Source organism: Lynx canadensis, chromosome C2 (genome assembly GCF_007474595.2).
Source record: "Lynx canadensis isolate LIC74 chromosome C2, mLynCan4.pri.v2, whole genome shotgun sequence".
Lineage (NCBI taxonomy): Eukaryota > Metazoa > Chordata > Mammalia > Carnivora > Felidae > Lynx > Lynx canadensis.
The window spans coordinates 29,839,273-29,853,956 of NC_044311.2; the positions used below are offsets into that span (position 1 = coordinate 29,839,273).

The 14,684-nt window shown below is 40.3% G+C and overlaps 1 protein-coding gene across 1 annotated transcript in view; it reads left to right on the plus strand.

The window, feature by feature from the left end:
- The window catches only part of LOC115522812, a 47,308-nt gene that overhangs the window by 12,653 nt on the left and 19,971 nt on the right, over window positions 1-14,684 (plus strand). The window contains exons 9-13 of the mRNA XM_030328423.1: window positions 4,225-4,339; window positions 4,994-5,350; window positions 6,093-6,187; window positions 7,022-7,099; window positions 10,789-10,871. Coding sequence (XP_030184283.1) covers window positions 4,225-4,339; window positions 4,994-5,350; window positions 6,093-6,187; window positions 7,022-7,099; window positions 10,789-10,871 — 728 coding nt within the window. The remainder of the gene's footprint in view (window positions 1-4,224; window positions 4,340-4,993; window positions 5,351-6,092; window positions 6,188-7,021; window positions 7,100-10,788; window positions 10,872-14,684) is intronic.

The following is a 14,684-nucleotide window of genomic DNA, read 5'->3' on the forward strand; positions in this document are numbered from 1 at the left end:
GAGGAGGAGCCACACCAGATGGAGATGGGAGCTCATGTGACCCATAAGCTTCCCTTTAGGTCTTTGTTTGGCTTCACAGTTTGGCAGTGGTGCCTCTGCAGAACATAAAATAAAAATTATTATGGTGTTATCTTTTAAAAACTTCATTCTTTTCTAAATGTTTGGCCTGGAAGAATTTTTTTTTTTTAAACACTACCTGACTAAATACATTTGCAACTGAGCACTTCCTTCAGAGCTCAAGTTCATCTGACATCTTCCACAGCTTTGATTGTGGTACCACAGCCAAGTAGGAATTCTTTCTGAAAGGGGTCTGCATGGTCATTGTAACAGAATCAAGTGTAAGTGGCTGTGTGTGTGTTGGGGGGGGGGGCAGGAAGGAGGATGCTGAGTGAGTTATTGAAATGGAGTGTTCAGTGGAGTACAGCTATTTTTGCCTTGAAAAAAATATAGAAGATTTATATATTTTTTAAAAATTTTAATGATTTTTATCAGGTACACTTGAGGTTCTGATTTTAATGGGCTGGAAAAGTGAATCACTGAAACATCTGAAAATTATCACTTAACCCTGATTCCCACAGTAGTCACTGCCCTGTCTCCTCTCCTTCTTCTGAAAGGTGGAGGCTCACTCTTTCCATGCCTCTTATTAAAGGCTGAACACACAGAAATCAGTCTTCTGTTCCACTCACTTCCCTGCAGCTACCCTGGCCAAGGTCATGGCCCATCTGCCATCTGTAAAAAACAATTTTAATTCTTTCATTCCTGAGTCTGTTTACTGCAATTGAATGGCTGACTGGTCACTCTTCCTGGGAACTCTCTCAAATTTCTCTGACATGGCAGCTCCCTGCTTTGGCTCCTACCCCTCTCTGTCCATTTGTGGTCTTACCATGGGCTCATCCTGCCAGCCCTGAAATTGTAGGGAAATCTTCTTGGGCTTCTTTTCTTGATCCAATGCTCTTACTTTCTAGGCCCTCCCTACGCAATGTGAATGACTCTGGGGCACCTACATCTCTAACTATATTCCTGGCCCCTGCCTCCTGCATCCCCATACTCATACTTCCTCCTGCCTATGGATCTATACTACACAGTTCTCACAGCAATCAGAAGCCCAACAAATAGAAAACAGAGGGGATCATCTTGCCCCTTCCCTCTTCTGCTTCCCTAACTGTCCAACTGTCATTTCCATATATTTGACAACAGCTGAAGACATGGTCTTCTATCCACGTACAGGAGTCATAAACCAAGGAGTCAAATTTCAATTCACTGTTTTCTCTCACTCCATAGCCAATGCCAGCAGGTTCTGTTGATTTTGCCTTCTAAGTGACTTTCCAGTTTGCCCCTTTATTACTTCACTCCTACTACAGCCTCAATTTACACTTAGTGGTAGAACCGCAGATGGGGGATTTCTGGACACAATAGTTCATATCTCTAACAGGACGCTGGGTCCACTTTGCAGTTAGGACCTGATGTTGACCTTTTTACACACAGCTTTGAGCCTATCAGCACTCTGCCTTATTTGATATTCACCTAAACTCCACCCTTACCCTAAATCCTATAATAACTCTTTACATTTGTTTGGTGAAACAGTTCCTCTGGGGTCTTATTGCAATGAGGCAACAAAGCTAATTTTATCAACAATGTACTGTCTACCACAAGCCTGACACTGTTCTAGTGACTGTAAATGCAGCTATGCATATTGTAGTCTCTTAAAATGATTTCTGCTTATTTTGATTTATTCCTCTCTCTAGACTGCCTTATCAGTATAGATGTACAAAAAAATGAAGTAATGTTCACCAGATACTACAGGTATAAATCTGAAGTGATTTGTGGCTTTCTTCTTTGATCTTTCACTATTGCTTGAGTTTTTAATATGACAAACATGTCCTATTTTAATTCTTTTAGAAAAATCATCTAAGTGTTTTTTTTCCCCCCAAAGAAACAAAGTTAAAGAGATAAGCCAGAATACGGGAATCATACGATTGATGTCCCTGAGTCTGAGATCATTTCCAGTGTGCTTTGGAGCTATTGGGAATAGAAGAAGAGGGGGAAATGTGTCTGGAGAATGGGACATTTTAATTAATGGGAGAGAGGGAAAAATTGTCTATGTTTGTTTCACTAGAACTCTCTTCATTTGCTATTTGAGTAAAGGAGCAAAACACGGTCAGCAAGCAGCAGTCAGTATCTGCCTGTCCTTCCTCTGGGTTCATCTCCACACACCTCCTGGAAGCATGTGTTGACAGACATGTGAGAGGACAGGAAACAGCAGATTCCCTCCTGCTCTCATTCACGAGAATGGCATTTCTTCTGCCTTTAACCAGGAAACATACTGGAAAAAAAAAAATCTGTGTCTTGTTAAACCATTCTTTCATCATTCCTAAATTTTACCACCAAGCACTTTTTCATTCACATAGCTCTGGCCAAAAATTCTTATACAGTTAGGACAGTTATGGTGAGTGTTCTCCTCTTCGGCCCTTCCTCCTTCCCTGCATTTTTAGCTCCTAACAGAGGAATCAATGGTTATTATAAAGGATGTGTGTGCGTGTGTGCATGCACTGGGTAGTGGATACAGAGCAGGGACCAGAACCATAAGAAAGAAAGAAAAAGAGAATGTGGTAAAATTACTGCCAGTTCTGATAGTTTTAATTGATAGTTCTAATTTAAAATAAAGTCGTTGGTTTACTTTCTTTAGCCTCACATCCTAAACATCCTTTCTTAATCTGGAGTGACTATTGCCTACATTTATCAACGGAATGCCTGGAAAATGAATTGTACTATGTTAGAGCATATAGTTAAGCATAAAGGAGCCCAACTGCCTGGGCTTAATAGATAAGTTACTTAACCCCTGCCTCAGTTTGCCTCTGTAAAATTGGAATAATGGATCACTGTGAGGATTAAACAAATTAATAAATTAAAATTATTTAAAACAATGCCTGGTACTAGCAAGCACTCATTAATGTTGACAATTGTCTTCATTAACCATCCTCTTCTCCATCTACCACAATCTTGCTTCCATACCATGACCCTACCCCCCGACTTACCCCACTGTTTCCTCTGAGCTCACTTTTCATTCAAGCCCTCATCACAGGAGCCCCTCTGTTACAAGACATGCTGCTGACCACTTCCAGGATATGTTTTACTCCTTTGTCACTGACTCTTCCTTATTAGGCTTCTCTGCAAGTTCCTTTCTCCTCACTTTCCATTCTCTCCATGATTTTAATGACCACTTGTTTATGTTTGACACTAAGATGACAATATAGCACCTATTGCTGAAAATGTACATTTGTTTACTGGATCACCAGCTTAACATAAGATTTTAGAATTCTCAGATGTCACAGACTATGAGTCTGGACTTCTGTCTTGTCCAGCAAGAGAGTAAATGCAGAATTGAATATGAGAGAGGCTAATGTCTGAGAGGAGACAAGAGGCCTTAATAGGGGTTTCATCTCCGTATTTATTGAGCACTCAAGATCTTACACACGTGGTGAACGTGAAGAAAACAAGATCCTATACACGTGGTGAATGTGAAGAAAACGATCAGATAGTAATCATTAACTTGTTTGTGTAAGAAGCAAAGGGTCCGGGGGCGGGGGCAAGTGGAGTCTGTGATGAAGATACATTGGCACCAGATGGAAAGTAATTTCCTGCAGGTGATATAACAAATTGCTCATGATCCCATTACAGTATCTGGCTACCTAACTTCAGGCACTTTTGCCTCGTGGCGGGGGTTTTCCGCCCTAAGCTTTTTTCTAACCCATTTATGTAAGTAGAACCTATTTCCCCACGCTCAGAGGCATCCGAAACTCAATATATAGAAAACAGAGGCAATTTTCATTCTGGTTATGCCCTCAGTCCCGAAGCCCCTCTCTAATTCACTTTATGCACTCTGATCTTTCCAGTACCCCGCACCAACTGCTTCAGATGCAGTCCTGATAACTCTCCCTCTTGACTCATCATATCCAATGAATCACCACATTCTATATTTTCCTTCTACACATCTTTCAAATCTGTGGCTTCCTTCCCACATCTACCTCTGTTCTGGTTCAGACCCTGTGCATCTTTTGCCAAAACACTGAACAGCTCCCAGTTGGTCTCCCTGCCTCAGTCTCTCCTCTCTCAAATCACAATTGTCCACTTATCTGCCATTCATCTATGTTACCCCCAAATGACATTTCTCATTGCATTCTGGATAAAGTCTAGGCTGCTCAGCATAACACATTATCCCTTCAGGTCATTCCTGCCAACCTTTCCCGCTTCATCTCCTGCCACTTCTCCAGAAATGATACCAGCTTAATGACAGAATGCAAAGTGGCAGCCCCTAAGCTGACCACTTCTGGCCCCATAGGTGTTTTATTTAGGCGACAAGTGTTTTTTGTTTTTGTTTTTGGTTTTTTTTGATGTTTTTCATGACTTGCTGAAATTTGAAAAACGGAGCATTTCCCTTTCTGGCTTCTCTGGAAAAACTGGAAGAACGGGCCACTTTGGTCCCACATACGTCTGCCTGGCAAAGTAGTGGCTGCCCGCTCTGGAGAGGAATGGCAGCTGTAGTTTTCAACAGCTCCACCCCACGCTCTGATTTTCCTAGTTGCTTCTCTCCGGGTAGAAATCTCAGTCACAGCCCTAGATTTACAGTATAGGTGCATTGAATTGCTCGTTTTCTTCAACATAAAGCTTTCTCCTTTTACACCTGCGGAAGCTAACTCCTCCCTCATGCTCAGTTCCCGTCACGTTGCTCCAGGAGCTTTTCTCTGAACCTAAGGTGGACTAAGCGTCCCTTTCTGTATTTCCATGTCGCACCGTACATCCTCTGTCAAATCCCATGCCATATTATAGTCAGTTGAAATGTTTGTGTAATGCTTGAGTTCCTCACAAGACTCACCTCACAAAGCGAGTGACTGGAAATCCTCAGTGCAGATTTCTTAAGCTATTCATTTTATTCATCCATCATTCCGTCAACAACTATGAAAAGGGTGGCGACATTTGACTCCTATCTTAAAAGATAAAAGTATCACTCGTGAAATACCGCTGGCTCGATGTAGTGTTCATGAGAACTGCAACTCCCATCAGGACTTTCGCGATCCCGGTCCCGAAAGGAGGAAATGCAACTTAGGAACTACCACTCCCGTGATGCTCCGCTCCGGCCGCCTGCGCAGAGCCCAGGGCCACGTCGCTTTCGCGGCGCTGGAGACACGCATCTCAGCCATGGCTTCCGCGGAGTCGCGGCGGATGGGGAATGGCGGCAGTGTCGGGGGCGCCTTCCAACCCTACTTAGACTCCTTGCGGCAGGAGCTACAGCAGAGGGACCCGACGCTGCTGTCAATCGTGGTGGCGCTTCTCGCAGTGCTGCTGACGCTGGGTAAAGAGGTGGCCGGTGGTTTTGGCGGGTTCACGGCGGGCGGGGTCCCGGCTTGGACTCGGCTTGTGCAGATCGCCGACGCCCGGAGGCGAAGGCGTTTGAGGGGCATCTGTAGAGGGAGACTAACTTCTTACACCAACCTGCCCTGTTACCTGAAGCAGCGGGAGTAGTGCTGCGTTAAAGAGGATTTCCCGCTACCCTTGGACGTCTTGGTCCTTGGGTGCACGGGTTACTCTTTCTTCATCGGCCCCTGTTATGCCTGAGCGCGTGGTCCTTACCCCCACCGCCTCTTCCTGTTTTTGCTCTTATTACCAAGACTCTCGGGCTCTTTATTCCAAGTTTGTGTCCTGGGAACTGAGAATATATGGTAAGACAAGATTGCACTTGAGGAGTCCACAGTCGGGATGGGGGTGTAGACACAGGAAGGTTGGCAGTTGATAGTGGCTGGCACTCGGTGGAGTCCCTGGACGGTGTTAAATAGGTTACACGTTAGAAGCCTGGGGGCACAACATCCCACTTTTATGGGAATCCAAGAACCGAGAAGTCTGTTTACACAACTCAGGCCTTCCCACTGTTAACAACAACAAAAACGATTGTAATGGTGGTAAAATACAATAAAAACTGAGATCCAGCTGAATGAGGTGTTCTGTGGTAGACTTCTGTTAACTTCCCTACCCCAACCGTACAGGCGTACTAGTGATACTACAAGGCATAACTTAGGTTGTTTTTCTCTGTTCCACAGTGTTCTGGAAGTTCATCCGCAGCAGAAGGAGCAGTCAAAGAGCTGTTCTTCTTGTTGGCCTGTGTGACTCTGGGAAAACATTGCTCTTTGTCAGAGTAAATGCTTTGATTTACCTCTCTCCTAAACTTGATAGAAAATTTTAGGCCATCCTAATATTCTTGTGAAAGGAAAGGAGGCTGATGCTGATAACTGGGGAGTTAATTCTTGACTCACTTGAAAAGACTTGAAAAACTTGCTAAGACTCTTGAAAAACTCATAAACTGAATTTTTTTTCACCATTTCTGTTTTCTTGCACTTGCCAGATACTGACATTTAGTCCTTATCCCATTTAAGGGTTTTATGTAACCCTTCTCTTGTGGTGGCCAAGGATGCCAGAAAAGGTGGAAAGATTAAAGACAGTGATGTCTGTAGGGTGTATAATTTGTTGTGTAACAAACTTTTCTGAGAACTTGTCAAGGAAGGTTTTTAAAAGATTGATTCTTTGACATATTGGACTACTTAGCCATCTTTTCACGAATATTTAATCTTTTTAGTATTTTAAACCGTTTTTTGTTACAGAGCATAGCAGAGGTTTTCTTCTTATTCTTCCTTTTGAGAGGATAAATTATTTCCTTTCTACTACAGAAATACAATTTGCAATCATTTGTGATGATTAAAAATATTTATGGAATGTTGGTAAATTTGGCCACTAACCATTTGAAACTAGTTTCCCCCACCCCCATCCTTTCATTGTGGAGAGGGGAATGAAGATGCAATTAATTAGATTTTTCTATAAGGAAAAAACAATATAGTCCTTTTCAGTTGTTGCAAGCAATACTCATTTATTTGACCTGACCCATTAGAGAGTTAGAACAAAATTATTTTCTTTATATTTGCTATTTATATATTTACTCTGATCTCCCTCATATTGTTGTTTGTTTTTTTAACAGTTGTTAACTGGCCTTTATAGAGACACTCAGACATCGATCACTGACAGCTCTGCTCTGTACAGAGTCAACAATACCAGGGTAAGGGTTTCCTAGAATGTTGGAAGTCTGACAATTTTACTTTACTTTGGTCTGTCAGGAAAGGACATTTGTAGGATGAATTAGTCTGAGGGTGTAGGTACCATTCATATCTTATTTTTATAGATAAGTAGAGTCCATGTAACACATTCTGCTCTCTGTCATCCAAGCAGCAGATTTAATCATACCATCCCCTGCTTTGTACCTCATGCACACTGATGTTACATCACATTTTACTAGTTTTTGTTTCTTGTCTTTCCAACTTTACCATGAGTTCTTAAGGGTGAGCATTAAGCCTTTTCATTTATATTTTGAATAGGTAATATATGTAATGGGACCAAATTTCAAAAGGTTAAAAAGAATATTCGGTTTGGGACACCTGGGTGGCCCGTTCGGTTGAGCGTCTGGCGTCAGCTCAGGTCATAGTCTTGCAGTTCCTGAGTTCAAGCCCTGCATTAATCTCTCTGCTGTCAGCATGGAGCCCACTTTGGGTCTTCTGTCTCCCTCTCTCTCTGCCCCTCCCCCACATGTTCTCTTGCTCTCCTTCTTTCTGTCTCTTTCTCTCTCTCTCTCTCAAATAAACAAAAAAAAGAATATTAGATGAAAAGTAATTTTGCCTTTCCCATCCCTACTAGGTCTTCTCTTTAGAGGTAATAACTTACCATTTTTCTGTGTACCCTTCAGATGGTCTATGTATATGCAGATATATCTGTGTACCCTTTAATTTTCTCTTAAAGATTTTATTTCTAAGCAGCCTTTTTTTTTTTTCCCATTTATTTATTTTTGAAAGAGAGAGAAACAGAGTGCGAGCAGGAAAGGGGCAGAGAGAGAGGGTGACACAGACTCCAAAGCAGGCTCCAGGCTCTTAGGTGTCAGCACACAGCCTGATGCAGGGCTTGAACCAGCAAACCATGAGATCATGACCTAAGCTGAAGGTGGGCTCTTGACCGACTCAGAGACTCAGGCGCCCCTTTAAGCAATCTTTGTATCCAACCTGGGACTCGAACTCAGTGCCGTGATCAAGAGTTACACGCTCCATCAACTGAGCCAGCCAGGCACCTCAATTTTTTTTTCTTTTTTTTCTAACTATTTATTATTTTTGAGAGAGAGAGAGTGTGTGTGTGTGTGTGTGTGTGTGTGTGTGTGTGTGTGTGTGTGAGCGAGGGAAGGGTATAGGGAGAGAGACAGAGGATCTGAAGCAGGCTCTGTGCTGACAGCAGAGAGACTGATGCAGGGCTCAAACTCACAAACTATGAGATGATGACCTGAGTCAAAGTCGGATGCTTAACTGACTGAGCCACCTGGTGCCCCTTTTTTTCTTTTTAATAGTCTGTTCTGCCCACTGTTTTTTGTTTTGTTTTGTTTGTTTTTGTTTTTGTTTTTTTTTAAACAATATGATGTGGTTGAGTTGTTTTGTTTTTCTCCCTCATTTGTACACGTAGTCTGCCTGGTTGATTTGTGAGTATTTGGCTGTACCATTCAATTAAGTTCTAATTTAGTAAGAGCTCTATTAATGAACAGTTTGTTATAATCTTTATTTTACAATATTGCAATGGCTACCTTAGTATATATGAGTATATTTCAAAAATACCAGTAAGGAATCATGAGAAGGACTTTTTGTGTATCTGTGGAGCCCCAGAATGTGGAAAGTGACTGCCAAGTCGATTGTAATGCATAGGTATTTGGTGAGTGGAGGAAAGGCTAGGTGGCTGGTTGGAGGGGTAGATGTATAGATCGATGAATTAAAGTGGTTATCTTAGAGACCTTTTCTGCTTTTTTGGTGCCTCCAGAATTAAACATTGTAAACAAAGATAAAGAAACATTCTTTTAAATGTCTTACAGGTATTTTTTGCATTTTTCAATAACAGCACTCTTTCTAGCCCAGTCATTTTTAAACCCCCAAGATTTTAGGTTTTGAAAGTTTAGGTTTGGGAGATCTTTAATTCTTGGGGCACTTGGGCCAGATTTTTTAAGTGGGATATCCCAGGGTATACTTTAAACCTGTGCTTTTCCAATAGAATAGCCATTGGCCATGTGTGACTATTGAGCACCTCAAATGTGACTAGTCCAAATTGAGGGCTGTTGTAAGTGTAAAGTATACACCAGATCTTGAACTTGGCATGAGAAAAAAAAAAGTAAAATGGCAACAATTTCTTGAGTTTTTTACTTGTTAAAAAGATATTTTAGATATATTGGGTTAAAATATTTATTAAATTAAATTTACTATATCTTTTTTTTACTTTTTTAATATAGCTTTTGGAAAACTTAACATTACATATGAGGCCTGCATCTTTTTATTTGAAAATGTAGAACATTCCTGCCTTCTTTTTCAATCCTTCTCTCCACACCCCCCCCCCACCCCAGTATGTTTTAGATCTAGTCCCTCTCTCAGTGTATCATTAATATTCTTTCTGAATTGCTTATAGTGGTGTAGTGCTGATTATGAAATGTGGTAGTGGGTCCCAACCTGAGGTCCCTAGACTCTTAGCAGAATTTTTTTTTTTTTTTTTTTTTTTTTTAAGCTAGCACACATATTTTTACCCATAAAAGACTACACAAAGTGACAGGTCATAATCCAGCTGTAATCATGTCAGATCTGTGCATGATACTGACTCCCTCCTGCTGAACAGTGGTTAAGGCTGGCTGTGGATAAGGTAGAACATCGGAGAAAGGTTCCATGGGCCTGATAAGTGTATCAGGATTATACCAGAGAGTCTATGAGCAAGGCCATATCCATATTGAACCTGAGCTCAAGAATGAAGACCTGGAATGAATAGCCCTTAAATGGGTGCTTAATGAGTCGACTCAGGAGGGACACAACCCCCCCCGTTTCCGTGATTGACACAAAATATTGACATTTGGAACAAATAAATGGTGTGTCTTGTCAACAAATATTTAAAAATTAAATTATAGTGGGAATGTAAAGGAATGTTTTGTTGTTACGAAGATTGGGGATCCCTGTAATGGTAACATGCTGTAGTAAAGTGTAGGTCTCCTATTACTTTATTTACTTTGTTAGAATTTACTATTCTTTTCACATGTTTTTGTTTTTATTCATACTGGTATATTTCTCCAGCCTCAGATGACTCCCTCCCACTTCCATGACTCCCTCACAGGGTCAGGTTTCTTAGGTACCCTTGAAGCATTTATCAAAGTTGTAATTTTACATTTATATATAATTTTGCATTGTGTTGATCTTTCTTTTTTTAGAGTTTATTTATTTTGAGAGCGCATGCGCACGAGAGTGCCTGAGCACTTGAGTGGGGGAGGGGCAGGGAGAGAGAGAATCTCAAGCAGGCTCCAAGCTGTTAGCACAGAGCCCAACGTGGGGCTCAGTCTCCCAAACCAAGAGATCATGACCTCAGCTGAAATTAAGAGTCAGACCCTTAACAGACTGATCCACCCAGGCACCCCGTGTTGATCTTTTATTATATATTATATTATAAACCCTGTTGGAACAGGGATCATGTCTGTTTTTGCTCCCTGTTAAATCCCTGGAGCCTCTACTAATGATTTATAAACAGAAGATGCTTTATGAACTTTTGTTTGATTCATTAATTATGGTGAACCTTTTTTTGTTCATTAATGAATTGGACACTGTTCTGGTACTTGAAATCTTATATGAAAAGTTTATGTTATGAATGTGAATCAGGACCACAATATTCATTTAATGTTATTGCTGTCATCCTTAGGGTGCTAGCCTGACCTTGATTGATCTCCCTGGCCATGAGAGCTTGAGACTTCAATTCTTAGAGCGTTTTAAGGCTTCAGCCAGGTAAGTAGGATTTAGAGTGAACTTGCCTGAATCTGTATATCAAGGTCACCCATATTTGCTCTGGTGGTATTCAGGAGGCAGCCTGGTGCCCTGCCAAGGAAAGCATAGACCCTGGGGTCAACCATTTCTGGTTTGCAAGCCCACCTTTACTAGTTTTTATGAGGATTGTATGAGATAATGTTTGAAAGTGTTTCTCAAGAGTGTTCAGAAAGTGTTAACACTTACCATGTTAATAAAATTTTCATTTCCTTTGAGGACAAATGGTAATTACATGTAGAGCTATTAAAATCTGAAAAAGGAATTTTAAAGCTAGGTGAAATCCTAGAAGTTATTTAAATCCAACATTATATATTTCTGTTCTTAAATTACCCAAATTTAATGTCTCAAAAGTACAGAACAATATTTTCTTATTTCTTTTAGTATTGTCCTAGTGTTACTCTTATTTCCTGAAATTCTTGTGCTGTAGTTGAAGATGCTTTATTCTTGTTTTGTCTCTCACAGTGGTGAAAACTTACGAGGGAAATATACCACATTTCATTGATTTTTTTTTTTTTTAATACCACATTTCATTGATTTTAAGACATTTTATTATCTATGAAATTAGAATGAATGCTTTTTATGGTTGTTTGTGTCATAGTTTAATTGGCAGTATTTTTCTCTTTCTTAGTTGTACCTGAAATAAGAATGTGTCTTTTAATTGAGGAATCTTAGGTTTGATGGAATGTGATAGTTATTTCTTTCATTATTTATGAAGATGTCTTGACTTTTATTTTGTTGTTTCTTCCTTGCCCACAAGATGGTGATGATGAGCAGTCTATCATGGATGAGACTGTTGTGTGAATTTTTTAAAAAATAAACTTTTGGGGCGCCTGGGTGGCGCAGTCGGTTAAGCGTCCGACTTCAGCCAGGTCACGATCTCGCGGTCCGTGAGTTCGAGCCCCGCGTCAGGCTCTGGGCTGATGGCTCGGAGCCTGGAGCCTGTTTCCGATTCTGTGTCTCCCTCTCTCTCTGCCCCTCCCCCGTTCATGCTCTGTCTCTCTCTGTCCCAAAAATAAATAAAAACGTTGAAAAAAAAAATTAAAAAAAAAAAATAAATAAACTTTTTTAGAGCAGTTTTTGGTTCAGAGCAAAATTGAGCAACAGATGTAGAGATTTCCCGTATTACATCCCCCTGCCCCTGAGCCAGCATATGCACAGCCTTCCCTGTTATAAGCACCCTCCACCAGAATGTTCATTTGTTACAATTGATGAAGCTACACTGACACATCGTAATCATTCTGAGTCTGTGTGTTTTTTTTTAATGTTTATTTTTGTGAGAGACGGAGAGAGTGAGTGAGCGAACGAGCGAGCGAGAGAGGGGCAGGGAGAGAAGGAGACACAGAATCTGAAGCAGGCTCCAGGCTCTGAGCTGTCAGCACAGAGCCTGATTCTGGACTCGAACCTACGGACTGTGAGATCATGACCTGAGCTAAAGTCAGACATTTAACCGACTGAGCCACCCAGGTGCCCGTGAGTCTGTGTTTTGCATTAGGATTCACTCTTGGTGTACATTCTACAGATTTGAACAAATGTGTAATGACGTGTATTCACCATTGACAGTATCATACAGAGTATTTTCACCATCCTGAAAATCCTCCGTGTTATGCTAATTCATCCCTCTCTGTCCACTAATCCCTGAAAACTACTCATCTTTTTTATAGTTCCCATAGCTTTGCCTTTTCTAGAGTGTCATATAATTGGAATCATACAGTATGTAGACTTTCAGGGTGGCTTCTCTTACTAATATATATTCACGTTGCTTCCATATTTTTTCATTGTGTGATAGTTCATTTCTTATTAATGCTGAATAGTATGTCATTGTCTGGATGTAAAAAGTTTATCCTTTCACCTGCCTAACGACTTCTTGGTTGGTATAAAAATTGCGTGTAGGTTTTTGTGTGGACATTAGTTTTTGGGTGAATATCAAGGAGTGCAATTGAAGAATTATATGGTAAGAGTATGTTTAGCTTTGCGAGAAATTGCCAAACTGTCTTCCAAAGTGGCTGCACCATTTTGCATTCTCACCAGCGATAAACGAGAGTTCCTGTTGCTCTTCATCCTGACCAGCCTTTAGTGTTGTCAGTGTTAAAGATTTTAGCTGTTCTAATACATAGGTAGTAATACCTAACTGCTTTAGGTTGCATTTCCATGAAGACGTTGATATGATGTGGAACATCTTTTCATGTATTTATTTGCTCTCTATAAATCTTGTTTGGGGAGGTGTCTATAAAAGTTCCTTGACCTATTTTTAAATGGAGTTATATGAGTTTTTTATATATTTTGGATAACAGTCCTTTATCAGATCTATCTTTTGCAAATACTTCCTACCAGTCTGTGGCTCATTCTTCTGATGCTGACGTTTGTAGAGCAGAAATTTGTACCTTTCAATAAAAGATCAGTATATTGATCTTTTTTCATGGATTGTGCCTTTAGGGTTGTATCTAGAAAATCATTGCCAGACTCAAGATATCTTGATTTTCTCCCGTGTTCTCTCTGAGGAGTTTTGTGCTTTTGTGGTTTACACTTAGGTATGTGATCCATTTTGAGCTAATTTTTCTGAAAAGTATACAGCCTATATTTATTCATTGTATGTATTCATATTTTTGCATGTGGGTGTTTAGCTGTTCCAGCATCATTTGTTGAAAAGATTATCTTTGTTTTGTTGTACAGATCTTACTTGACTTATAATAGGATTATATTCTGATAAACCCATAGTAAATTGAAAATGCATCTAATACACCTACCGAATGTCATAGCTTAGCCTAGCCTGCCTTAAATGTGTTCAGAACACCTAGATTAGCCTACAGTTCATCAAAATCATCTAACACAAAGTCTATAATAAAAGTGTTGAAAATCTTAATGTAACTTGTTGAAATCTGTAGTAAAAGTGAAAAACAGACTGGTTCTGTGTATTGATTATTTACCTTTGCAGTCGAGTGCCTGACTGGGAGCTGTGGCTCGTTGCTGCTGCCCGGTATCACAAGAGATTGTTCTGCATATTGCCAGCCCAGGAAAAGATTAAAATTCAAAATTTGGAGTCTGGTTTTTACTGAATGCGTATTGTTTTCACACCTTTGTAAAGTAAAAAAAAATGTTGTAAGTTGAACCATTGTAAGTCAGGGACCATCTGTATTGCCCTTGACTATATTAATGGACTTCGTTCTTTTGATCTCTGTTTTCATCAGGACCTGCTGTCTTGGTTAACTAAAGCTTTATAGTAAGTTGGGCAGAGTCAGTCCTCTAGCTTTGTTCTTCATTATTATGTTCGCTATTCTGGGTCTTCTGCCTCTCCATATAAACTGTAGAATGTGTCAGTATCCACGGAATAAGTTGCTGAGGTTTTGATTGGATTTAATTGTATCTATAGATTGAGTTGGGAAGAAGAGACATTTTGAAACTGTTTAGTCTTCCTATCCATGATTGTGGAATGTCTCTGTTTATCTAGTTACACTTTGATTCTGTTGATCGGTTTTGTAGTTTTCCTGATACAGATCTTGACATATTTTATTAGACTTATACCAAAGGTTCATTTGCGGGGGGGGGGGGGGGGGGCGGATGATAATGGTATTGTGTTTTTAATATTTTGTTGTTGTTATGATTGTTTTTTTTTTTTTTTTTTTTTTTCTGCTTTAGGATATGAAAGCCTCTCTCTAGAAAGGATTCATATTTCCTCTTGTTGGGAGCCCTAGGGGTTCATGGAGTCTGGCCCATTTTTTTTTTTTTTTTTCTCAATTAGCCTTTTTATTTTAAAGAAAGGCGGGGGGGGGGGGCATT